This window comes from Dendrobates tinctorius, unplaced genomic scaffold (genome assembly GCF_039654945.1).
Source record: "Dendrobates tinctorius isolate UK_male_01 unplaced genomic scaffold, ASM3965494v1 ptg000158l, whole genome shotgun sequence".
NCBI lineage: Eukaryota > Metazoa > Chordata > Amphibia > Anura > Dendrobatidae > Dendrobates > Dendrobates tinctorius.
In genome coordinates this window covers 41,087,994-41,115,022 of record NW_027361825.1, presented here as the reverse complement: position 1 = coordinate 41,115,022, position 27,029 = coordinate 41,087,994, and the positions used below count along the sequence as shown (strand labels likewise).

At 49.2% G+C, this 27,029-nt stretch overlaps 1 protein-coding gene across 2 annotated transcripts in view; it reads right to left on the bottom strand.

The window, feature by feature from the left end:
* LOC141052127 (radial spoke head protein 6 homolog A-like) overlaps positions 1–4,472 on the bottom strand; it is a 29,940-nt gene extending 25,468 nt beyond the window's left edge. The window contains exon 1 of one of the 2 annotated variants that reach the window (XM_073549348.1): positions 4,245–4,472. In XM_073549348.1, the coding sequence (XP_073405449.1) occupies positions 4,245–4,345 (101 nt within the window). In that variant the 5' untranslated portion in view covers positions 4,346–4,472. Of the gene's footprint in view, positions 1–3,948; positions 4,099–4,244 lie in introns of those variants that run through there. The other variant, XM_073549349.1, reaches the window with a different exon arrangement.
* Positions 4,473–27,029: the final 22,557 nt, after the last annotated feature.

Sequence of the window (27,029 nt, the reverse complement as noted above, 5' to 3'; positions counted from 1 at the left end):
TCGCTGCATTCACATTAGCCGGAGCGACGCCTCACTGCACCCACATAAGCCGGAGCGGCTCCTCACTGCACACACATAAACCGGAGCAGCTCCTCACTGCATACACATTAGCCGGTGCGGCTCCTCACTGCATACACATTAGCCGGTGCGGCTCCTCACTGCACCCACATTAGCCGGAACGGCTCCTCACTGCATACACATAAACCGGAGCGGCTCCTCACTGCATATACATAAGCCAGAGCGGCTCCTCACTGCACCCACATTAGCCGGAGCGGCTCCTCACTGCATACACATTAGCCGGTGCGGCTCCTCACTGCATACACATTAGCCGGTGCGGCTCCTCACTGCATACACATAAACCGGAGTGGCTCCTCGCTGCACCCACATTAGCCGGAGCGACGCCTCACTGCATACACATAAACCGGAGCGGCTCCTCACTGCATATACATAAGCCAGAGCGGCTCCTCACTGCACCCACATTAGCCGGAGCGGCTCCTCACTGCATACACATTAGCCGGTGCGGCTCCTCACTGCATACACATTGGCCGGTGCGGCTCCTCACTGCATACACATAAACCGGAGTGGCTCCTCGCTGCATTCACATTAGCCGGAGCGACGCCTCACTGCACCCACATAAGCCGGAGCGGCTCCTCACTGCACACACATAAACCGGAGCTGCTCCTCACTGCATACACATTAGCCGGTGCGGCTCCTCACTGCATACACATTAGCCGGTGCGGCTCCTCACTGCACCCACATTAGCCGGAGCGGCTCCTCACTGCATACACATAAACCGGAGCGGCTCCTCACTGCATATACATAAGCCAGAGCGGCTCCTCACTGCACCCACATTAGCCGGAGCGGCTCCTCACTGCACCCACATTAGCCGGTGCGGCTCCTCACTGCATACACATTAGCCGGTGCGGCTCCTCACTGCATACACATAAACCGGAGCGGCTCCTCGCTGCACCCACATTAGCGGGAGCGACGCCTCACTGCATACATATTAGCCGGAGCGGCTCCTCACTGCATACACATTAGCCGGAGCGGCTCCTCACTGCATACACATTAGCCGGAGCGGCTCCTCACTGCATACACATTAGCCGGTGCGGCTCCTCACTGCATACACATAAACCGGAGTGGCTCCTCGCTGCATCCACATGAGCCGGAGCGGCTCCTCACTGCATACACATAAACCGGAGAGGCTCCTCACTGCATCCACATTAGCCGGAGCGGCTCCTCACTGCATACACATTAGCCGGAGCGGCTCCTCACTGCATACACATTAGCCGGAGCGGCTCCTCACTGCATACACATTAGCCGGAGCGGCTCCTCACTGCATACACATTAGCCGGAGCGGCTCCTCACTGCATACACATTAGCCGGAGCGGCTCCTCACTGCATCCACATTAGCTGGAGCGGCTCCTCATTGCATACACATTAGCCGGAGCGGCTCCTCACTGCACCTACATTAGCCGGAGCGGCTCCTCACTGCATCCACATTAGCCGGAGCGGCTCCTCACTGCATCCACATTAGCCGGAGCGGCTCCTCACTGCACCCACATTAGCCGAAGCGGCTCCTCACTGCACCCACATAAACCGGAGCGGCTCCTCACTGCATACACATTAGCCGGAGTGGCTCCTCACTGCACCCACATAAGCCGGAGCGGCTCCTCACTGCATACACATAAACCGGAGCGGCTCCTCACTGCATCTACATTTGCCGGAGCGGCTCCTCACTGCACCCACATAAGCCGGAGCGGCTCCTCACTGCATACACATAAACCGGAGCGGCTCCTCACTGCATCTACATTTGCCGGAGCGGCTCCTCACTGCATACACATTAGCCGGTGCGGCTCCTCACTGCATCTACATTAGCCGGAGCGGCTCCTCACTGCATACACATTAGCCGGAGCGGCTCCTCACTGCATACACATTAGCCGGTGCGGCTCCTCACTGCACCCAAATTAGCCGGAGCGGCTCCTCACTGCATACACATAAACCGGAGCGGCTCCTCACTGCATATACATAAGCCAGAGCGGCTCCTCACTGCACCCACATTAGCCGGAGCGGCTCCTCACTGCATACACATTAGCCGGTGTGGCTCCTCACTGCACCCACATTAGCCGGAGTGGCTCCTCGCTGCATCCACATTAGCCGGAGCGACGCCTCACTGCACCCACATAAGCCGGAGCGGCTCCTCACTGCACACACATAAACCGGAGCGGCTCCTCACTGCATACACATTAGCCGGTGCGGCTCCTCACTGCATACACATTAGTTGGTGCGGCTCCTCACTGCACCCACATTAGCCGGAGCGGCTCCTCACTGCATACACATAAACCGGAGCGGCTCCTCACTGTATATACATAAGCCAGAGCGGCTCCTCACTGCACCCACATTAGCCGGAGCGGTTCCTCACTGCATACACATTAGCCGGTGCGGCTCCTCACTGCATACACATTAGCCGGTGCGGCTCCTCACTGCATACACATAAACCGGAGTGGCTCCTCGCTGCATCCACATTAGCCGGAGCGACGCCTCACTGCACCCACATAAGCCGGAGCGGCGCCTCACTGCACCCACATAAGCCGGAGCGGCTCCTCACTGCACACACATAAACCGGAGCGGCTCCTCACTGCATACACATTAGCCGGTGCGGCTCCTCACTGCACCCACATTAGCAGGAGCGGCTCCTCACTGCATACACATAAACCGGAGCGGCTCCTCACTGCATATACATAAGCCAGAGCGGCTCCTCACTGCACCCACATTAGCCGGAGCGGTTCCTCACTGCATACACATTAGCCGGTGCGGCTCCTCACTGCACCCACATTAGCCGGAGCGGCTCCTCACTGCATACACATTAGCCGGTGCGGCTCCTCACTGCATACACATAAACCGGAGTGGCTCCTCGCTGCATCCACATTAGTCGGAGCGACGCCTCACTGCACCCACATAAGCCGGAGCGGCGCCTCACTGCACCCACATAAGCCGGAGCGGCTCCTCACTGCACACACATAAACCGGAGCGGCTCCTCACTGCATACACATTAGCCGGTGCGGCTCCTTACTGCATACACATTAGCCGGTGCGGCTCCTCACTGCACCCACATTAGCCGGAGCGGCTCCTCACTGCATACACATAAACCGGAGCGGCTCCTCACTGCATATACATAAGCCAGAGCGGCTCCTCACTGCACACACATAAGCCGGAGCGGCTCCTCACTGCACACACATAAGCCGGAGCGGCTCCTCACTGCACACACATAAGCCGGAGCGGCTCCTCGCTGCACCCACATTAGCCGGAGCGACGCCTCACTGCATACACATTAGCCGGAGCGGCTCCTCACTGCATACACATTAGCCGGAGCGGCTCCTCACTGCACACACATTAGCCGGAGCGGCTCCTCACTGCACACACATAAGCCGGAGCGGCTCCTCACTGCACCCACATAAGCCGGAGCGGCTCCTCACTGCACACACATAAGCCGGAGCGGCTCCTCACTGCATACACATAAACCGGAGTGGCTCCTCGCTGCACCCACATTAGCCGGAGCGACGCCTCACTGCATACACATTAGCCGGAGCGGCTCCTCACTGCATACACATTAGCCGGAGCGGCTCCTCACTGCATACACATTAGCCGGAGTGGCTCCTCACTGCATACACATTAGCCGGAGCGGCTCCTCACTGCATACACATTAGCCGGAGCGACGCCTCACTGCATACACATTAGCCGGAGCGACGCCTCACTGCATACACATTAGCCGGAGCGGCTCCTCACTGCATACACATTAGCCGGAGCTGCTCCTCACTGCATACACATTAGCCGGAGCGGCTCCTCACTGCATACACATTAGCCGGAGCGGCTCCTCACTGCATACACATTAGCCGGAGCGGCTCCTCACTGCATACACATTAGCCGGAGCGGCTCCTCACTGCATACACATTAGCCGGAGCGGCTCCTCACTGCATCCACATTAAAATGCCGGAGCGGCTCCTGTTCAGCAATGAAGAAGCATCAAAACTGCTTTTCTGTAGCGATCAATCAGACCCCAGATATTATATTTCCAGGAACCAATTGGAAAAAGAAAGACGCAATCTGATTGGTCGCTTCTTTTACTTTATCTAATCTCCCCTTGTGTTGTGATCCAGCATGTGTGGACCCATAAATCCCACCATGCCCATCTGTCTTTTATATACAATGCACCCAGCAACATTTGCACCAGGCTCCGCACTTACAGGCTGACTCCGGACGGACTCGCTTGTAGTAAATAGGCTTTGGCATTCTTAATCTGCAGCTCCCGCGGATCAGGTGCGTCCTCCGCTGGGGTCTCCGACATTTTCACCGATCCTTACAAAAGAAAGAGCTCCCCTGGTAACGGACGGTATCACAGCCGTCTCTGTTGCCCTCTTTCCGCGTCTCTGGTTGCTGAGGCAACCGCTGATCCCAGACACCGTTGCTAGGCACTCAGTCAACGCTTCCGGGTCACGTGATTAAACTGCGTGCGCATTGCATGCTGGAAATTGTAGTTTACTATGTTGTAAATGTATTCCAGACCACTGTGGTGATAATTTAAAATATCATCACGTGCTGAGTGTCTATAGCAGATCATTGCATTATTACACACAGGGGCCTGTCAGATGTTGACTTCAGATGTGTGCCGCAAGTTGTTACATTATCAGTTTCCTACTGCATTTATAACTGCATTTGCTTTTTATTTAAGAAAAAAATCATATTGCCCCAACAATGGCAGCCAAAGAATGACTGTGCACACAGAGGCCAGAGTGCCCTCACTTGTGGGAGGAACGGCCCCCGTCGAGTGTCCGGGGCCGGAACCAAGGGAGCCGACATCTGGGTTCCGGGGGAAACTGTCCCGGGGACAGAGTTCTGGGACGGACCGTTGTGACAGATGGGCTAGGGGAGGGACCAGTATAACGGAGGCGGGGAATTCCCGGGACGATGAGTCAGCAGACCGGGACAGAGGCAGCAGGAGACTGTGGGAGCGACTGAAAGCTAGAGCGACGTACCAGTGCCAGGGAAGATGCCGACTGAGGACTCCAGAGGGACGGCGCCAAGGCAATCATCTGAGACTTGCTGCCCCGCTCCAGCCCGCGGCCACTGCGGCCCCAGTTCGACCTGCGGCCGCTGCCGCCTCAGCTCGCGGCTGCGGCCTACCCGCGGCCGCTGCCATCTCGCTCCAGCCCGCGGCCTGTTCCCCACCACCTGCTGCCGCCCTGCTCTCACCATTGGCCGCGGCAAGTACAGTGCCGTCGGCGGCCACCACTGTCCGGCTCCGGTCCGCAGCAGGGGCGGAGCCTCTACTGGCCGCGGATTCCCTGTCGCAGCCGGTAGCTGCGCAGGTGGCCTGTGATTCGCCACCCTACATCGCTGCCGCTTGCCCCAGTCCGGGGACTGAGGCCCATCCGTCCAAGGGCTCCGTCGGGGCCTGTGGGGCTCCAGCGTCATCAGCGCACCGGAGCGTGCGAAGACTTCGTCAACGCCTCAGCAACTGGGCCCAGCGACTACTACGCCGAAAGACCACCATCCCGAATGGCGAGGGACGTCTGGACGGCTAAGTTTACTATATAATTAAGGACCCGTAGTCGGCCATCCCGCGGCCCTATAGTGACCGGCTATTGCCGGAAGTAGTTATGTTCTACCCGTTTGTGTTTGCTTGTATAGAGCCCCTGCGAGGGCAACCCGTATTACCCCCTTTTGTTGATCAGGCCGTGACTGAGGAAAGTTCCCTCTAGTCTTATAAACGTTATTACAGAAAGCACCAAATTGTCTCGTGACCCGTCACTGCATCCTGCGTACCTGCAAACACCACACACTCAGGGGCGGACACCGACAGCTTGGGCCCCTGTGCAAAAATGTGTCTGGGCCCCCTTCCTTTTATGGCCACAAAGCTACATATATAGTACAGGCCAAAAGTTTGGACACACCTCATTCAAAGAGTTTTCTTTATTTTCATGGCTAGGAAAATTGTAGATTCACTCTGAAGGCATCAAAACTATGAATTAACACATGTGGAATTATATAACTAACAAAAAAGTGTGAAACAACTGAAAACATGTCTTATATTCTAGGTTCTTCAAAGTAGCCACCTTTTGCTTTTATTACTGCTTTGCACACTCTTGGCATTCTCTTGATTAGTTTCAAGAGGTAGTCACCGGAAATGGTCTTCCAACAGTCTTGAAGGAGTTCCCAGAGATGCTTAGCACTTGTTGGCCCTTTTGCCTTCACTCTGCGGCCCAGCTCACCCCAAACCATCTCGATTGGGTTCAGGTCTGGTGACTGTGGAGGCCAGGTCATCTGGCGTAGCACCCCATCATTCTCCTTCTTGGTCAAATAGCCCTTACACAGCCTGGAGGTGTGTTTGGGGTCATTGTCCTGTGGAAAAATAAATGATGGTCCAACTAAACGCAAACCGGATGGAATAGCATGCCGCTGCAAGATGCTGTGGTAGCCATGCTGGTTCAGTATGCCTTCAATTTTGAATAAATCCCTAACAGTGTCACCAGCAAAGCACCCCCACACCATCACACCTCCTCCATGCTTCACGGTGGGAACCAGGCATGTAGAGTCCATCCGTTCACCTTTTCTGCGTTGCACAAAGAAACGGTGGTTGGAACCAAAGATCTCAAATTTGGACTCATCAGAACAAAGCACAGATTTCCACTGGTCTAATGTCCATTCCTTGTGATCTTTAGCCCAAACAAGTCTCTTCTGCTTGTTGCCTGTCCTTAGCAGTGGTTTCCTAGCAGCTATTTTACCATGAAGGCCTGCTGCACAAAGTCTCCTCTTAACAGTTGAAGAGATGTGTCTGCTGCTAGAATTCTGTGTGGCATTGACCTGGTCTCCAATCTGAGCTGCTGTTAACCTGCGATTTCTGAGGCTGGTGACTCGGATGAACTTATCCTCCGCAGCAGAGGTGACTCTTGGTCTTCCTTTCCTGGGGCGGTCCTCATGTCATGCAGTTTCTTTCTAGCGCTTGATGGTTTTTGCCACTCCACTTGGGGACACTTTCAAAGTTTTCCCAATTTTTCGGACTGACTGACCTTCATTTCTTAAAGTAATGATGGCCACTCGTTTTTCTTTACTTAGCTGCTTTTTTCTTGCCATAATACAAATTCTAACAGTCTATTCAGTAGGACTATCAGCTGTGTATCCACCAGACTTCTGCACAACACAACTGATGGTCCCAACTGATGGTCCCAACTGATGGTCCCAACCCCATTTATAAGGCAAGAAATCCCACTTATTAAACCTGACAGGGTACACCTGTGAAGTGAAAACCATTTCCGGTGAATACCTTTTGAAGCTTATCAAGAGAATGCCAAGAGTGTGGAAAGCAGTAATCAAAGCAAAAGGAGGCTACTTTGAAGAACCTAGAATATAAGACATATTTTCAGTTGTTTCACACTTTTCTGTTAATTATATAATTCAGAGTGAATCTACAATTTTCATAGTCATGACAATAAAAAAACCTCTTTGAATGAGAAGGTGTGTCCAAACTTTTGGTCTGTACTGTGTATATATATATATATATATATATATATATATCCACACACACATACACGTGTGTATATATATTACATAATCTCCTTTATTATGTTTATTGCCGTCCCTTATTATACAGTGCCCTCTCTTGTTATGTACAGTACCGTCCCTTACATATTGGATTATATAGAGCCCTGTTTTTTATTACATACCGTCCTGTCTTGTTAGCTGTATAATGCAATAATGGCTGATGGAGCATGGGAAAGCTTCCTTTCCAATGTAGGAGCTGATGGACTGGTAGTTTGGTCACCGGCTCCTCGATCAGCAGTCATTTTATATCTAAAAAGAGAGGGGACTATGTAATAAAAGAGAGCGCTGTGAATAACAAAAATAACAAGAATACACTATGTCAGAGACAGCACTATACATAACTACAGAGAAGCTATATAATAAGGGACGGCACTATATATAACTAAAGAGGACGGTTCGTAATAAGAACGTTGATAAACATAATAAAAGAGGAAACTATGTAACTGGTGTTATACAGAATTAGTTAGTACACTATATGCTAAGGGACTGTGTTAGATATAATAAGTACGTACACTATATACTAAGGGACTGTGTTAGACATAGTGAGTACACTATATGCTAAGTGACTGTGTTATACACAATAAGTATGTATACTATATGCTAAGGGACTGTGTTATACATAAGTACGTACACTATATTCTAAGGAACTGTGTTATACATAATAAATACGTACACTATATACTAAGGGACTGTGTTAGACATAGAAAGTGAGTACACTATATGCTAAGGGACTGTGTTAGACATAATAAGTGAGTACACTATATACTAAGGGACTATGTTAGACATAATAAGCGATAATTTCTTCCTCCACCTTCCCCTGTTCCTAAGGCCATTATACAGTCATGGACAAAAGTATTGACACCCCTGCAATTCTGTCAGATAATACTCAGTTTCTTCCTGAAAATGATTGCAAACACAAATTCTTTGGTATTATTATCTTCATTTAATTTGTCTTAAATGAAAAAACACAAAAAGAATTGTCCTAAAGCCAAATTGGATATAATTCCACACCAAACATAACAAAGAGGGTGGACAAAAGTATTGGCACTGTTCGAAAAATCATGTGATGCTTCTCTAATTTGTGTAATTAGTAGCACCTATAACTTACCTGTGTCACCTAACAGGTGTTGGCAATAACTAAATCACACTTGCAGCCAGTTGACATGGATTAAAGTTGACTCAACCTCTGTCTTGTGTCCTTGTGTGTACCACATTGAGCATGGAGAAAAGAAAGAAGACCAAAGAACTGTCTGAGGACTTGAGAAACCAAATTGTGAGGAAGCATGAGCAATCTCAAGGCTACAAGTCCATCTCCAAAGACCTGAATGTTCCTGTGTCTACCGTGCGCAGTGTCATCAAGAAGTTTAAAGCCCATGGCACTGTGGCTAACCTCCCTAGATGTGGCCGGAAAAGAAAAATTGACAAGAGATTTCAACGCAAGATTGTGCGGATGTTGGATAAAGAACCTCCACTAACATCCAAACAAGTTCAAGCTGCCCTGCAGTCCGAGGGTACAACGGTGTCAACCCGTACTATCTGTCGGCATCTGAATGAAAAGGGACTGTATGGTAGGAGACCCAGGAAGACTCCACTTCTTACCCCGACACATAAAAAAGCCAGGCTGGAGTTTGCCAAAACTTACCTGAAAAAGCCTAAAACATTTTGGAAGAATGTTCTTTGGTCAGATGAGACAAAAGTAGAGCTTTTAGGGCAAAAGCATCAACATAGAGTTTACAGGAGAAAAAAGAGGCATTCAAAGAAAAGTACATGGTCCCTACTGTCAAACATGGCGGAGGTTCCCTGATGTTTTGGGGTTGCTTTGCTGCCTCTGGCACTGGACTGCTTGACCGTGTGCATGGCATTATGAAGTCAGAAGACTACCAACAAATTTTGCAACATAATTTAGGGCCCAGTGTGAGAAAGCTGGGTCTACCTCAGAGGTCATGGGTCTTCCAGCAGGACAATAACCCAAAACACACTTCAAAAAGCACTAGAAAATGGTTTGAGAGAAAGCACTGGAGACTTCTAAGGTGGCCAGCAATGAGTCGAGACCTGAATCCCATAGAACACCTGTGGAGAGATCTAAAAATGGCAGTTTGGAGAAGGCACCCTTCAAATATCAGGGACTTGGAGTAGTTTGCCAAAGAAGAATGGTCTAAAATTCCAGCAGAGCATTGTAAGAAACTCATTGATGGTTACCGGAAGCGGTTGGTCGCAGTTATTTTGGCTAAAGGTTGTGCAATCAAGTATTAGGCTGAGGGTGCCAATACTTTTGTTCAGCCCATTTTTGGAGTTTTGTGTGAAATGATCAATGTTTTGCTTTTTGCTTCATTCTCTTTTGCGTTTTTTCATTTAAGACAAATTAAATGAAGATAATAATACCAAAGAATTTGTGTTTGCAATCATTTTCAGGAAGAAACTGAATATTATCTGACAGAATTGCAGGGGTGTCAATACTTTTGGCCATGACTGTAAGTCCGCCTTCCCCCCATACCAATCCCCCACACCCCTCAATGTCCTCCTCCCCCCGCATTCCATAATAGTCCTCCCCACCCCATCATTGCCCTCTTCACCACCTCCATCATTGCCTTCTCCCCACTACTATCTTTGCTTTCTCCCGCACCACTTCCATCATTGCCCGTTCCTCCACCTCCATAATTTCCTCTTCCCCCACACCACCATTATTGTCCTTTCCACCACCATCATTGCATTCTCCCCCACCACCCCATCATCATCTTTTTCCCCCACCACTCCATCATTGCCCCTTTCCACCACCTCCATCGTTGCCCTCTCCATCACCCGTATCATTGCCTTCTCCCCATCACCATCATCATTACCTTCTCCCCATCACTGCCTTCTCCCCATCACCCCCATCATTGCCTTCTCCCCATCACTCCCATCATTGCCTTCTCCATCACCCCCATCATTGCCTTCTCCCTATCACTGCCTTCCTCCATCATTACCATCATTGCCTTCTTCCCATCATCTCCATCATTTCCTTCTCCCCTTTACTGCCTTCTCCCCATCACCCCCCATCATTGCCTTCTCCATCACCCCATTATTGCCTTCTCCCCATCACCCCCATCATTGCCTTCTCCCCATAACTCCCATCATTGCCTTCTCTCCATCACCCCAATCATTCCCCTCTCCTCCACCTACATACACACACACAGCACCATTGACCTCTCTGCATATTCCCCTGCAGCGCTACGCATGCAATTACGCATACACACCACCATTCATCTGTACACACACACACACACACACACACACACACACCACCTCTCATCTGTCCGCAGCATCACCAGCTCCCGCGCTTCCTCGCTCTGGCACAGCCGGCCACTGAATGATGACGTCATCCAGCAGCGCTGCTCTCTGTGTCAGAGACATGAAGCACGGGCGCCGGGCAGGAAGCAGGGTGGATCCTTGCAGCTCCGCTCCTGCTATTTTCTCTTGCAGGCAGAGGAGCAGCTGGGATCGCTCCCTGCCCGTCGCACATGAGGGGAATCTGGCCAGGGGCCCCCCGGAGCCTCGGGTCCGGAGAAACCAGCCAGATTGCCCTCATTATTAGCTGCCCTGCAGGTGCCCTCTGGAGCCTCTGGGCCCCAGTGCAGCCGCAGCGGTTGAACAGGTCGTATGTCTGCCCATGCCCTCACTAGTACCTCATGCTTGATTAGGAAGGGTCAGCTATCTGCAGGTATCTCCATGGCATTAATATATGTAATCCACAGGCCTTTCTTTATTGAAGGGTATTGGGAAATTGACACTGAGATCGCGGTGCACAACATCAATTCTCAGACAAGTTGCCTGATCAACGACATTTGTGTTTTATTGTAAGAAAAGGACTAATCGCACACAAATCGAAATCTCAAGTGATTTGTGTGAGCAGGTTGCGGGATGCAGTGATGGACAAGAGGCAGAGCAAGGGTTAACAGATTTATTAATAGATATATACTCCACGCAGGGAGAAAATGGGTTAAGCAGGGGAGTAAGGGAGGTGGTATTAGCACAGTATGGGCTCAAGGTGAGGTATAAGGTAAAGCAACTGTTCATGAAAGGGTTAACTTATCAGCTGCTGGCCTCCTGGCTGCAGAGCTGTAGGTTCTAATGGTGGCGCCCACGCAAGTGGCGTGTGACGTCTCCGGTGTCGTCCTGAAGAAGTTGGGGGTCCGGTTCCTGGTGATGGCGGTGAGTCCTCGATGTCCTAAGCGGGGTTCTTGACCCAAGGTTCGTCGTACGGGATGCAGAGCAGTCTGTGTTACTGCCAGAGCGTGACTCAGCTCGCCTGTAGTATGCTGGTGAGGAATTACACAGTTCTAAATGAGTCATCTGGTCTGTCTTAGGCGGCATGCGCACAGCAACCACCGGCCCAGAGCGTCTGCAACTTTAGGTCACGGGAGACAACGGGCACCTGGCAGATTGCTGTCCACAGTCAGTGTCCCTGGGCACAGGGAATCTACAGCGCGGGCCTGCGCTAACACGAAGCTCGAAGTACGGTGCACCAACCTTCCCCTGCTGAGCTCCAAGACTCCTCTCCCTTTCCCACGCACAGCGCCTTTTATCAAAGACATGCCCCCTGCTGTTGAGTGCAAAGGTCGGTCCTGGTCAGAAAGCTTACCCCCGGGCAACAATGGTGACAGCCCCTACAGTTCCGGAACTGGCGCAAGAGAGGTACCCCCGGTCCGGTCCATCTTCTTACACTTGCATCGAAGCCTAAGGCAAATGAGAAGCCTGCGACCAGCGACGGAAAATCCAACTTATTTGTAATGTGATGCTAGGGAATGTAACCAGGTGGCATGGGATGGTAGTCGCAGGTGAGTCCACAGCAGCAGTCAACATGCACCCCAGCTCCTTTCACATAAAACAGACAGGACAGATGCAATCTGTCATATTCTCATTTGCACAAGGAAAGACTAGAAGCAATGGGATGAAACTGAATGGGAAGAGACACAGATTAGATATTAGAAAAAACTTTTTGACAGTTAGAGTGATCAATGAGTGGAACAGGCTGCCACGAGAAGTGGTGAGTTCTCCTTCAATGGAAGTCTTCAAACAGAGGCTGGACAGACATCTGACTGGGATGATTTAGCGAATCCTGCTTTGAGCAGGGGGTTGGACCAGATGGCCCAGGAGGTCCCTTCCAACTCTACGATTCTATGATTCTATGATTCAATCCCAGGCAATTTACCTCTTCTTCCCAGTCGCTGCAGCAAGGGCAATCAGGATCTAGGAACACAGTTATAATCCAACAGGGAAAGCTATTTATTTTGGAATAAACAAGGTAGGCAAAAGGTAGATAAAGTAGTTGGTCAATCTGATAAAACTTCCTTCTGTTTCCCTATTACTCTTCACTACCCTATCAGTGGCAGCATCAGTGACAGTCCACAGTGACAATCCCCAGTCCAATTTCTGGACACTTATAGTTCTTGTCGGGGCACCATGCAGTCCTATGCCCACTTTACTGCCCATGAGTCCTGGGCAGCAGTCTCTGTCCCCTCCAGGGGTCTGGTTAGCTACTGGTCGTTGCTGAGCGCCTTGCCCTGGGCAAGCATACCCGGGCACTGACTGGAAGCAGGGGATTCCAGCTGCCTTTTCTGGTTGCTTATCCAGCCCACACCTTAACTCTTTGCTGTCCTCAAGCTAATGCAATACACAGACAATTTAAAGGGAAATTCCCACATTGATACAATACAAATATAGCACATTACAGTAAAACATTAAGACACAGGTACACCATCCGGGAACTGCATAAAGTGCACAGGATCAGCATCTAGGAGAGAGGGGAAGCAATGAGGTTCTCCACCACCTCCTTACACTCTTTCCTCCTAAAATTTGGCCGTCCGCGACCATGATGATCCCTGCAAAATCAGTAGCAGCACATATTCACACATATCTAAAAACATCAGTGCAACACATTTCAAGTAACATCAACGGAAGAGTCCCAGTCTCTCTCAACACGGTCCACGTTACCCAGGTCCTAGGACCATTAAAGCCAGTATTCCGGCCTGATGGCCAACTTATTACAGTCTTTAACCCGGCTCGGTCTTCGGGTCCTCATGATTGCACTCTCCCCCTCCCTCCTTTGAGTGGTCCACGGGCTTTTTGATGGCTGTGGGTTGCATAAAACATGGGGATAGTCCAGGGGTAGAAATGGGGCGAAGTCCAGGGGCAACACAGTCCAGTTCTGCAGCTGCACACAGAGTCCAGCGCAATTAACCCTCTTAGGGTTACAGCCCCATGGTCCAGCAGGGGAGGCGCAACAAGCGCAACTGAATACGGGGAGGAAGGGAGAGTTAACCTTGGTCCATTGTGACCACATTGGCCACCACTGACGCCTCAGTCCTTTGGCGCCTTACAGGGCTCACTGCCCTCTCAGAAACACGGAACAGTCCCTGGTACTCTCCACAGGTGCTACCGACACCGCACAAAATTTTAAAGGGGCCGCTTTAGTCTATGCATGGCCGCTGGTTGGTGTAATGGGCCGCATGCGGACCCTGCACAACTATATATGTGTGGGACAAGGATCCGCTGGAGGAGGAGTCCCACTGTTCCTCTGGCTCCACCTCCCCTCCAGCGCTGGTCCCACAGCTCCCAGAGCTTCTGGCTTTGCTGTTGCCTTTGTGGCCGCCTCACTGCGTCTAGGCGCCGCTCTCTCCTGCACATCTGTGGGAACTGTGGCCGCAGCAACCGACCGTTCATCCCACTGAGCCTCCTGTGGTGGGCATGCCTCCCAATCAGAGGCCATGCTAACGGTCACCACATATGGCCCTTGGGGCCCCTGTTCTTTGACAAAGGCAACACGGTCCCCAAACCGCAGAAAACCATTGAAAGTCAGGGACCCAGCATTCACGTACACTTTTACTCCGGTCTCAAGCTCCTGAATCCCCTGGCCTGGTTGAGATGCCGGACCACATCGCTGGTCATCCGGCCAGCTGCAGCGCCCCCAGATCCCTTGTCATATCCACTGGGACTCTTCTGGACATCCGGGGCTCCTCCACATACACGCTGCCGGCACCAGACAAGATGGGTGCAGGTCGGGAGGACACAGGGGCCGCCAACACTGGGGCGACGGTGGAGCCGGGAGACGGGGGTAGGACTGGTGATGGTGGTGAGGCCACAGGAGGTGAAGGAGCAGTGGGTGGGGCAATAGGGCACTCGGACGGAAACCCCCTACTCACCACCGTCATGTCCGACGACTGTTCTCTGGCGTGGCCGTGGAAACCAGTCACGGTGGTCACAACAATCCCTCTCATTGCCGCTTCAAATGTCCTCCACGCTCCTTCCGGTTCCAGCTTTTAGTTCAGCAGGCTCCTTGCTCTCCACTGGCCACTTGTCCGACCGCTGAAAAGGATGCCATTCAACAAACTCCTCCGACCACCAGGCCTCGAAGCGTAGGCCTGTCTCCACCTGGACCATGGATCTTCTCCAGTCCTGGTGGCCGATGCCGTGGCAGAATGACATGCTCTTCCCTTTCCATTGTGGTGAGTAATGGCATCTCCCTTCGGGACACGCCGTCTGGCTCCGCTCGGTTCCACCTATTCGTGGACGAGGTCAAACTTAGCTGTTCCACCAGTTTACTTGGGTTCTTTTGCATGGGTGGGAACTTCTTCTTTGCCCGCACCCATTTAGGGCGGGCCCTTTTCACCAGGAGGCGCAACCTCCTGTCTTTTGCAGCCAAATCTTCTCCATGACAACCACGAAAGGCGGCAACATCCCTCATCTTCGCACCAAAGGCCACCAGCTTCTTGGTAGCAGAATTACCTAATTTCCAGTCAGCTTCCAGCACGTCACTTCCGGTAGAACGTCACGTGCAAGTTTTAAAGTGCTCCACGGAGCTCCGAGTGCACTCCTGTAACCGCAGGAAAAGTAAACTCCCGGTTGGGGCAGTCTCTCTCTCAAAATTGGGACAGTTGGGAGGTATGAATGCTCCCCACCATACACCTCGTACACACATGGCTCGGCACACCTCATACACACAGAGTTCCAGTTTGTATGCCTCGTACACACATGGCTCCGCTCCGTACACCTTGTACACACGCGGCTTCACTCTGTACACCCCGTACACACCCGGCTCTGCTCTGCTCCGTACACTTTGTACACACAGGGCTCCGTTCCGTACACCTCATACACACTGTCACGTCGCCATCAGATACAGGGACTGCTGTTCCTGCTTCGGCCACCAGGAGGCACCAGACTGTCACGTCGCCGTCAGACCCGAGCTCTGCTATTCCGGTCTCGGCCTCTGGGAGGTGCCGGACTGTCATGTCACGGTCAAACTCAGGGACGGCTTTTCCTGCCTCTGCCACTGGGAGGCGCCGTGGTCCGCCCGTGGGTACTAACAGGGAGGAGGCTCCTCCGCAGGCATCAGGCGGCCGCAGGCTGCGCTCCTCTCTCGGTCATGAAGGGGTTGGTGCATCACCATCTGGCCTGGTCCTGGGAGTGGTCCTAATGACGGCAACAGACCGTGAACCTGTGAGGGATGATCTGATCCCTCAAATACCTTGGGGCTGGTCTTGCAGGCCGCCAGATATAGTCTTGGTTTCTCCAGTGTGCCAGTTTGTTATTTGCTATCTTTCATTCTGACCTTTGCCTGGATTTCTGACTCTGCTCCTGCCTGACGATTTTGTACCTCTGCTGCCCTCCCGGTTTATGACTCTGACCTTGGCCTGGATTTGACTCTGCTACTGTCTGCCGTTTTTGTACCTCTGCTGCCCGCCTAGTTTAGACTTGGATTCCTGACTACGCTTTTGGCCCTATTTTTAACCCCTTTCTGGCGACCGTCCTGCTCTGGTCCGCTGCTCTTATTCGGACAGCTACCTCCTGGGCTCTGCTGTAAATCCAGATCCCTGTATAGGGGTAAAAGGTATAATAATAATAATAATAAAAGGTATCGGGGTTGCTCGGGGTGCTGTCTTACTGCAGCCCAGACTCTCAGACGGATGTCACACACACGCGGCTCCACTCCGTACACCTCGTGCACACGCGGCTCCGCTCCCCGCACCTAGTACACACGTGGCTCCGCTCCCCACACCTTGTACACACGCAGCTCCGCTCCCCACACTTCTCGAACACACGCGGCTCCACTCCCCACACCTCATACACACGCGGCTCCGCTCCCCACACCTCATACACACACGGCTCCGCTCCGTACACACATGGGTCCGCTTTGGGTCCGCTTTGTACACCTCGTACACACGCAGCTCCGCTCATCACAGGTACTGTGCATGCAGAGAAGCCCAGCGATGTCATTGCTGGGATTTATCAGGGCTGCGGTGGCCGGTGGGTCTCTGGGAGGGCGACGAGGATGGGGGGCGTGGCGCTTGGGAGCTATGTACGGTATCCCAGACAGCGTGAGTGGGCCCCCCCGGCTCGCCAGGGCCCCGGCACTTGCCCAGGTGCGCCGGTGCTGACGCCGGCCCTGGCTCCACTGCTCGGTGCATGATGAAGTGATGTTACTGCGTCCGCTGCATCAGAAGCAGAGGGGGAATGATGGGAGAGGAAACGTCACCTGACGCTCTCTACTTAATCATTGATTTCAACTTTATCGGCATCTATGATGCTGATACAGTTGAATGCATGATGCGGGGCCACCTGGCACCGGGACCCTCAGACTCACAGGCTTCATAGAGGACACATGGTGTGCCGCTATTAGGGGAAACTGGGGTAAGTGGGAGCCGTAGCAAATGTCTAGTTTGCCTGCCCCTAATGCTGGCCCAGCTCCTAAGCCTGGGGCAGAGAGGACTGGGTCCCTATTCTCAACAGGCATCGTCTGGCCTCTGGGATTTGACCACCGCAGCTTGGACTCAGAGTCTTGACTGTAGTAGGTCAGGTTTCTGGGTCTTGACTAGTTTAGTCAGGTCTCTGGGTCTAACTGAATGTCGTCTGGGCCTTGTCTGGTGGTGACCGGCACCTTTCCAGTGTGGTCTGTCACACTGGCTTCAACGTCGTCTTTGGTCCACATCTGGACCGCTCCTCTTCTTGGTGCCAAATCCCCCTGTGGTTTGGCGTGCAGGGATTTTATATCCAGGAACTCTGTCACACAAGGCACCTAACTAGGTACCGCACAAGAACTGGCTCCCCCTGCAATTCTTCTGGTGACAGATAGCAGTCTTTCCTTACTAATGTCACCCCACGCAGGAGCTCTTCAGAGGTAACAATGTATCCTCTTACATTCCTCTCCCATTTTAGCTCACCAGTCCTCAGGCAAGTGGAATCCTTGCGAGTTCGAAGTTTCCCAAAGGGTAATCCAATTTCAGCCAATAGCTGAGCACATTTTCGGGTTTTCTGCTGTATCTATGTCCAAATCAATTAGTCTTGGGCGTACTGGTTGGGGGGAATACTAGCATTGGCACGCTCAGTTCTGCGGGACTTCTGGTATGGGAACTTCTGGAGTACTTGGAGACCCAGTTACCAGAGATTCTAAGTCGACTCCTGGTTCGTGCTCTGTCCTACTCATGAGCGGCATCAGCAACTTGGGTGATTCCAAGGGCACTGTAAGCCAGCATTCCTCATCTCCCTGGGCTTCCGTTTGGTGGCCTCAGATAATCCCGTTGGAGACCTCATCTCAGTGGGATCTTCTTCGGAGAAACAGGGCCGCAGCTTATTCCGATGTAACACTAGGGGGAATGCTCCTTCATCACCCTCTGGTCTGACCTCATAGACTGGATTATCCGGGTGAAACTTTCTCACTACTCGCTAGAGTACTGTTTCCCAGCAGTGATCCAGTTTATCTTAGGTAACTTGGCCCGCACTAGCATGCGGTCTCCTGGCTGGAGCTGTTCGCCCAACATCGGGGTCCAACCTGAGTGTTCCACATTCCGAAACTTTTTTCGACCAACTGCCTTACTGTCTGGAGTTGGTGTCAGTGTTCTTGGATCCAGGTACTTGGACTACTGTCCAGACAGGGGTCTTTTGAGTCAAGCTCTAGTTCAGTAATCTCTTTTCTGCTCCTCCCAAACAGCAGGATATAGGGGGTGTAACCGGTAGTCTTGTGGACTCTATTGTTGTAGACCCACATTAGCTCAAAAATGAATTTAAGCCATTTTATCTTCTTGTCCTCTTCCAAGGTCTGAAACATTTGTAACAAGGTCTGCTTGAAGCATTCACAGGCCCCGTTCCCCTTTGGGCGATATGGTGTAGTTTGAGACTTATCGATCCCATAGAAACAATGCAGCTCAGCCCTGGAAAGGAGGCGCCTTGGTCTGAATAAATTATCTTTGAACACCTATATATGCGAATGATGTCCTGACAGATGGCCCTGGTTGTAGCTTCAGCTGTCTAGTCCTGGGTTGGGGTCACCAGCAAGAACTTGGTGATCAGTCATCACCAAGCCATTGTGAGATGTCCTGATCATGAAGTAGTCGATCATCAACACTTCCAAGGGCATGGAGGTTCAGATGGCTTGAATAAGGGCTCTCTTTTGGGGGTTTGTTCAGCTCGCACCTGCAAAATATTTGACTACCTGTCGCAGTTGGAGCCAATACACCAGCCGTAGCAACTATTGAAAGATCTTTTCCACACCAGAGTGAGTGCCTTTCTAGCGAGCTTCTTTAGCTAACCACACCACCAATACCTCTGGGACTATCACTTGCCAGGTTACATCAAACTCTCAAGGAAACAGGATTCTTCAACACAGGAAGCCATTCTTCAAAAAGAGCCTTTCCCACTGGTCCAAGAGCTGCAGGGTGCAAGCGGGTGACGTAGTCCTACCCTGACTGTTATCCATCTGTACGTGTATTTTTGAACCCGACAAATATTCTGAGAATTTTTGGGTCATAGTTCACACCAGCGCCAACAACTCCAGCTTAAACGAACTATAGTTGTCCGAATTCTTTTCGGTCTCTCTCAGCGACTGGCTGGCGGTATGCTTACACTGTTTGTTTTCCTTCTTACACCTGGACCAGTCCTGCTCCTAGCCCATACAGGCTTCTGTCAGTGTACAGCACGAAGGGCTGAGAGAAGTCAGCGTAAGCCAAGATAAGAGTGTTCATTAGCGCCATCATCAATGCCTGAAAATCTTCCTCTTACCTTGGACCCCACTGGATTGGCTGCTATTTGGCTCCCGCTTTCTGTTCCTAGTAGCAGCTCATTAAGCGGTGAAGCAATCTTGGCAAAGTCTTTTATGATTCTGCAGTAGTTTCCACCCAGGAACCTATCTTAGGTTGGTTGGAGTGGGCCACGCCTGCACTGCAACTACCTTCTCCATTGTGGGGTATACTGGAAACAATGTGACCCAGATATTCAATTTCCCGCTTAAACAAGTGACACTTCCTGGATTTGACTTTTAGCCCATGTCTTTGAAACCACTACAATACTTGTTCCAGCCCAATGAGCTGGTCTTCGAATGTAGAGGACTAAATGATGATGTCATCAAGATATATCAGGGTAGCTTCAAAGTTTAGGTCCCCCAAGCATCTGTCAATCAGATGTTGGAATGTTCCCGATGCAATTGTCAGCCTGCAAGGCTTTCTGTTAAATCCGAATAGTCCCATATGGAGGATGAAAGCTGTCTTCGCACAATATTCAACAACCACCTGGACTTGCCAGTAGCTGCTGGCTATATCAAAGGAGAAGTACCTGGCCTTTCCCAAAGCAGACAGGGATTCCTCGATCCTGGGTAAGGGGTAGAAATCCTGCACAGTGCAGCTGTTCAGCCGTAGGCAGTCCAAGTAAAACCTCAAAGTACCATCTTTCTTTCGAACTAACAGAATAGGCGCCGTCCAGGGGCATTTTCTTTCTTTCGCTGATCACAATTCTTTCATCTTCTGGTACTTTCCAATACCTCTCTTGAATGGGAGCACATGCTGTATAGCCTAGGCACACCCAAAGTAATCTTTATGTCATGCAAACACTCCTCAGTATCAAATGTAAGAAGAGAAGGAAGATCCGGCACTGAAGACTTGATAAAATCCACAGGAAACTTCACATATTTTCATAATAAAAACAGAAAGGGGAAGAGGACCCCCACGCCTTACGCGTTTCAAACCCCACAACAGGTTCTTCTTCAGAGGCATAAAACAAAATAAATTGCAAACTAGTTATAAACATTCTCAACCAACCGAGAGATTCCACACATGTGTATAATCAAGGAGGCAGGCAATTAAGCCCTCAGATTACCGGTCACTCTCTTGCTTAAAAAGACACCTGAACACCAATAGACAAAACACATAAAATGTACAAAAATATGTATGCATTACGTACGTATAAATATGCAAATACATGACAAATTACAAATGACATATTAATCTTACTCATGATACATAGAAATCCACACTTCTCCAAAGACAAAGAGAAAAAAAACCTCAGTGCTCAATAAAAATACATGAGGTCATTCCTATAATTTAGACCTTGCAGGTATCGTGCATCAAGCGCAAGTATCCAGAACGCTTCCCGACAATGTAGTAAATGTTCCCAGTCACCCCCTCTAGGGGGTTACATGTGATGTTGTTGCTTTATATTCATGTATACCTCACGATTTGGCATTATCTGCTGTCTCCACTATTCTGACTGAGAGAAGCAATTTCAGTTCTGATCTTAAAAGATTTATTATCATGGCATTGCAACATCTTTTGAGCACAAATTTTTTTAAATTTGATACTCAGTATTATCTACAGGTGTGTGGTTGCCCGATGGGGTCTAAATTTTGGATAATACGGGGAATTACATACTTCCATATTTAGAAAAGAAACTAGTGGCAATGTCATATTGTATGTGGATAGTTGTCACCCGCCACATGTGATACGTAATATTCCTACTTTCTCAACCGCTTTTAGTTCAGATTATAATAGTGTTATTAAAATTCTACATAAACATCTTCCCCTGCTGCACCAAGATCCTGTTTTATCGCAAATATTAGCTGGAGGATATAGGAGTGTTCCAAAGAGGGCTAAAAATTTGAGTCATTTTTTGTCCCCCTCGTTGTATTTGTCTGATCGCACTAAACCCACGTGGTTAAATTATTTGGGTAATTACAAGTGTGGCGAGAAATTGTGTGGCTTGTGCCGTTATATGGATATCACAGATAGATTTGTTAATTATAGCACACAATATATATATGTATATAGGTGGGCACCACGGAAAATATGACATGAATATGATAACTGGGTGCAACACTGTGCCAAGTAGATCAAATGAAAAAAAGGGAGAAAACAGACACAGGATAACATGCACACAACAGCAGAATGTCCATGTGAAAAAAGGCTTTTATTGACATACAATAGCCAGAGAGATCCAAGTGTACAATAAAAACAATTAAAAACCACAAATGAAACAGAAGTGGGCAGGTGGAGAACACATGCAGTATACAAAAGAAGAAATGTTTATATCAATAAGTGTTTCAAAAAATAAATAAAATAAATAAAACACTTATTGATATAAACATTTCTTCTTTTGTATACTGCATGTGTTCTCCTCCTGCCCACTTCTGTTTCATTTGTGGTTTTTAATTGTTTTTATTGTACACTTGGATCTCTCTGGCTATTGTATGTCAATAAAAGCCTTTTTTCACATGGACATTCTGCTGTTGCATACATGTTATCCTGTGTCTCTTTTCTCCCTTTTTTTCAATTATAGCACACAGCAATCCTATAAAATTAAAACCTATATGAACTGCAATACCACTCATTTAGTGTACATGGCAGAGTGCACATTGTACGGTATTTACTATATTGGTTGTACCACACGCAGCTTGAAGAGGAGATTAAGTGAGCACATTACTGCCTCTAATCCAGAGTCCACATCCAGTCACAAGAATGTGTCTGGTTTATCCAATCATTTTCTAGAAATACATGGGGGCAACTTATGTAGTCTCAAAGTAAAGGGAATAGAACGGGTAGCGAAACCCCCTAGAGGGGCGGGTGACAACTATCCACATACAATATGGCATTGCCACTAGTTTCTTTTCTAAATATGGAAGTATGTAATTCCCCGTATTATCCAAAATTTAGACCCCATCGGGCAACCACACACCTGTAGATAATACTGAGTATCAAATTTAAAAAAATTTGTGCTCAAAAGATGTAGCAATGCCATGATAATAAATCTTTTAAGATCAGAACTGAAATTGCTTCTCTCAGTCAGAATAGTGGAGACAGCAGATAATGCCAAATCGTGAGGTATACATGAATATAAAGCAACAACATCACATGTAACCCCCTAGAGGGGGTGACTGGGAACATTTACTACATTGTCGGGAAGCGTTCTGGATACTTGCGCTTGATGTACGATACCTGCAAGGTCTAAATTATAGGAATGACCTCATGTATTTTTCTTGAGCACTGATGTTTTTTTTTTTTTCTTTCTCTTTTGAGGATTGTGGATTTCTATGTATCATGAGTAAGATTAATATGTCATTTGTAATTTGTCATGTATTTGCATATTTATACGTACGTAATGCATACATATTTTTGTACGTTTTATGTGTTTTGTCTATTGGTGTTCAGGTGTCTTTTCAAGCAAGAGAGTGACCGGTAATCTGAGGGCTTAATTGCCTGCCTCCTTGATTATACACATGTGTGGAATCTCTCGGTTGGTTGAGAATGTTTATAACTAGTTTGCAATTTATTTTGTTTTATGCCTCTGAAGAAGAACCTGTTGTGGGGTTTGAAACGCGTAAGGCGTGGGGGTCCTCTTCCCCTTTCTGTTTTTATTATGAAAATATGTGAATAAAGTTTCCTGTGGATTTTATCAAGTCTTCAGTGCCGGATCTTCCATCTCTTATTACATTTGCTACACATAGTGGTCAGCCATTTGATCCATAGGCATGACCGGCTTACAGGACTATTTTTGGTGAGCACAAATCCATTTCCCTTTTCCCATTTTTTCAACTCCTCAGTATCGCTGCAGTAGCTGTTCAACTTGTCCAACTTGTTTTGAGAAAAATTCTGTGAGAGTAACCTCCATTTGATCCAAAAGATGACGCCCGGTTAGTGGTTTGCTTCTGTTTTTTTTGACCATTGAGTGACACTGCCAAGGCCCACGGGTCTCCAATAGTCTGGAGATTGCTTCTTCTCCATCTATCAGTTCAATTTGAACATCTACACCTTCCAAAGATATATGTGTCAGTATCGGCATAGTGAGTATGATCTTTCCTGCCGGCAGCATCACTGTGGCTTCAATGTCACCTTTGCCGAGGTGCTGGAAGGCAGCAGGTGACTTCTGGATTTGACTTACTCACATGAGCTGTTGGAACACTTTCTTGCTGGCTGGGTCACGAGTTGTTAGGGTCTAGCTGTTTCTATTGAGGCTGTCAGCCAAGAACTGCCTCACTTTCTTTAACACATTCATCCCCAGGGTTATGATGGGCTCTCGTACCTTCAGGCCCCTTCACCAGTACTATACCTTTTCGAACCAGGTCTTTTCCGCACACTTATACAGACATCCACACTACTCCAACCACTGGGATGGGCAGTTGATTGGCTGACACTAGTCAGATGGTTGACTCCTTTCTGGAGCAGGCGATTTCGGGAAAGTGAATCTGAAAATATTCTTCAGGCATAGTGGTCACCTAGGACTCCATGGCCATCAAGCAGCAAATGCGCTGCCCATTGAATTCAGCCCAGGTAATGTATCTCTGAGAGACAATATCTTTGGAGTGTTCCTCTATCATGGCAGGCTTTTCTACCGTGGGGCACGGAAGTTTAACGAATGCACCTTCCTCCTTCTCTTACAGTTTGGACAGTCTCTCGATACAGGTTACTTTTCACCGCAGGTCCAGCATTCTGGTAAGCGTTCCACTGATGGGCTGTGCACGCAGTGTGGCGGGGCTCGTGGGAAGTAACTTTCCCATTCCAGCCTTTTACATTGGGACATGGGAAAGGCGGCTTGATGCTAGCGGGGTTCCCCTTGATACTGCTTCTTGTTCTAGGACCCGAGCTTCAGCTCCGACTTCAAGAAAGTTGAGTTTTGGATTCACGTGCAGACGCTCCTTTAAGGCCTGTCTCAGGTAGGAGAAAAACATCACTGAAAGACAGAAAAAGCAGCCATACTTGCAATACCATTTCCAGACACAAATGCACAAACAGGATGCAGCAGATTCCCCACCATGGTAAAGGCGGGGGCAGCATAGATGCAAAAAATTGAAAATAACCACTCACTAAGCCACCAAACATCTGTGGAGTGGCTGCCTAGTATTCTAATTGCACAAATGTCTGCATAGGGTGTCAATCACATCATTACATGAGATGCATCTCTTTCCATATATCAACCTATGATCAAAAAGTACATCAGGTGGGCAGCCAATACCTTATGTGCACCCACAGGCCAGACACTCCATATTACCCAGCCACCTCTGGAAAGACCAAGCCTGCACCCTGCATTAAAAACGTGCAAAAAAGTCTCTCAGTCCAGCAACTAGCTTGTTCTGCAGCACTTCATCCAATGACCCAAGCCCTCTGTATCTAACTTGGGTCTTCTTGGAGACATGGGCCATCACTTCCTGCAACGCGTTTACATACTGAACTACAATCTCACTTTCCCTTTGGACCCACCAAAACAAACACATGCGAAGGTGTCCTGAATCCATAGTGTCACCGTGCATATCGTCTAAGATTTTTATCACTTTGTCCACAGTTTCACGGTCCCTAGGTTGGTGGTACATGACCGTCTGTTGGGTCTCCGCATCAAGCGTTAGGAGGACTAACTCTGCCTGAACGGCATGGGACAGGGGCTACATGTGCAGCATGCTTTTCAGTGTCTCTTCCCAATCCCACAGTGATGCACTGCTTCCTGTAATCTTGGGAAGGCTACAGAGCATTGCCTCCAGGGGTATACTTCCCCTAACGATGTCAGTCACTGACTGTTCTGCCATTTCTGTGTTTGAATGTTGCATCCTGACAATTCCTAGAGCTTCACATTAGCTCTTCTTATGATTATGGCCCTAGAGGGTTTTCCTGCTAAGCTGCAAGTCCTTCTGACAAAGTTTATCAAGGAGCTTTTAGCCTCCTGCACACCAACCGCTCCCCACCCCACCTGTTGTCCTAAGACAGGATGTCAACTTGTGACACTTTGACATCACACCTAATGAATACATATAGTGTCACATTGCGACCTGTGATTGCGACAAAGAATAGAAAATGATTCCTGAGAAGAATTTTGCAGGATTAATGGCAGTTTACAATCCTCCTTTTGCATGTGTAGCTGTAACAGGACACCTGGCTCAACAGGTGGTCCAACTGCACCAGCTCCACAGTAAATACTCACCTGTGTAACTGTTTCATCCAATCAGGTAGGATTTCATAAGGAGATTTAAATAGAATATGGAGTGATCGTACTTCCTAGCTGTACATCGGTTACATTTTTGAGATCTCGGGAATAGGCCGAGCGTCTTCCAGGGTCTCGATCTGTTCCAGCACCCCAGGGTGGGGCGTAAAGCAGAACGGCTAGGGAAAGCAAGGTATTGAAGTCATGTTTGGTCTCCAAGCATAACCGGGGGGAGGGGGCGGACAAATCTGATGGTGCCAGAACCACTGCCCTATGACCTTCCGTTGGGAAGCTATGATCCTTCATAGGCTTTGCGAGATTTCGCCACAAACACCCTGGGGAGGGGGATAAGGACAATACTGGGGGTGGAAAAGAATGTGACCAATCAAGGAGTTAAAGGCTTGAGTATGGTCATGTGCTCTCCCTTTGTCATGCTTGTTGTTCACTTCTAAAGGGGGGGGTGACATCTTGTAATGTGCTGGAAGGAACTGGGAACAGCTAGTACCCCCATGCCCCTGAGCAGTCCAGCCCACATGGTCGAACAACAAAATGGTAACTGACATGCTTCATCTGCTTATATCTTTTGTACTCCACCTGTATTTACATATCTGACCATTGTATATGTACAGTTGTGGCCAAAAGTATTGACACCCCTGCAATTCTGTCAGATAATACTCAGTTTCTTCCTGAAAATGATTGCAAACACAAATTCTTTGGTATTATTATCTTCATTTAATTTGTCTTAAATGAAAAAACACAAAAAGAATTGTCCTAAAGCCAAATTGGATATAATTCCACACCAAACACAAAAAAGAGGGTGGACAAAAGTATTGGCACTGTTCGAAAAATCATGTGATGCTTCTCTAATTTGTGTAATTAACAGCACCTGTAACTTACCAGTGGCACCTAACAGGTGTTGGCAATAACTAAATCACACTTGCAGCCAGTTGACATGGATTAAAGTTGACTCAACCTCTGTCCTGTGTCCTTGTGTGTACCACATTGAGCATGGAGAAAAGAAAGAAGACCAAAGAACTGTCTGAGGACTTGAGAAACCAAATTGTGAGGAAGCATGAGCAATCTCAAGGCTACAAGTCCATCTTGCGGAGTGCGCAAGTGTCATCAAGAAGTTTAAAGCCCATGGCACTGTGGCTAACCTCCCTAGATGTGGCCGGAAAAGAAAAATTGACAAGAGATTTCAACGCAAGATTGTGCGGATGTTGGATAAAGAA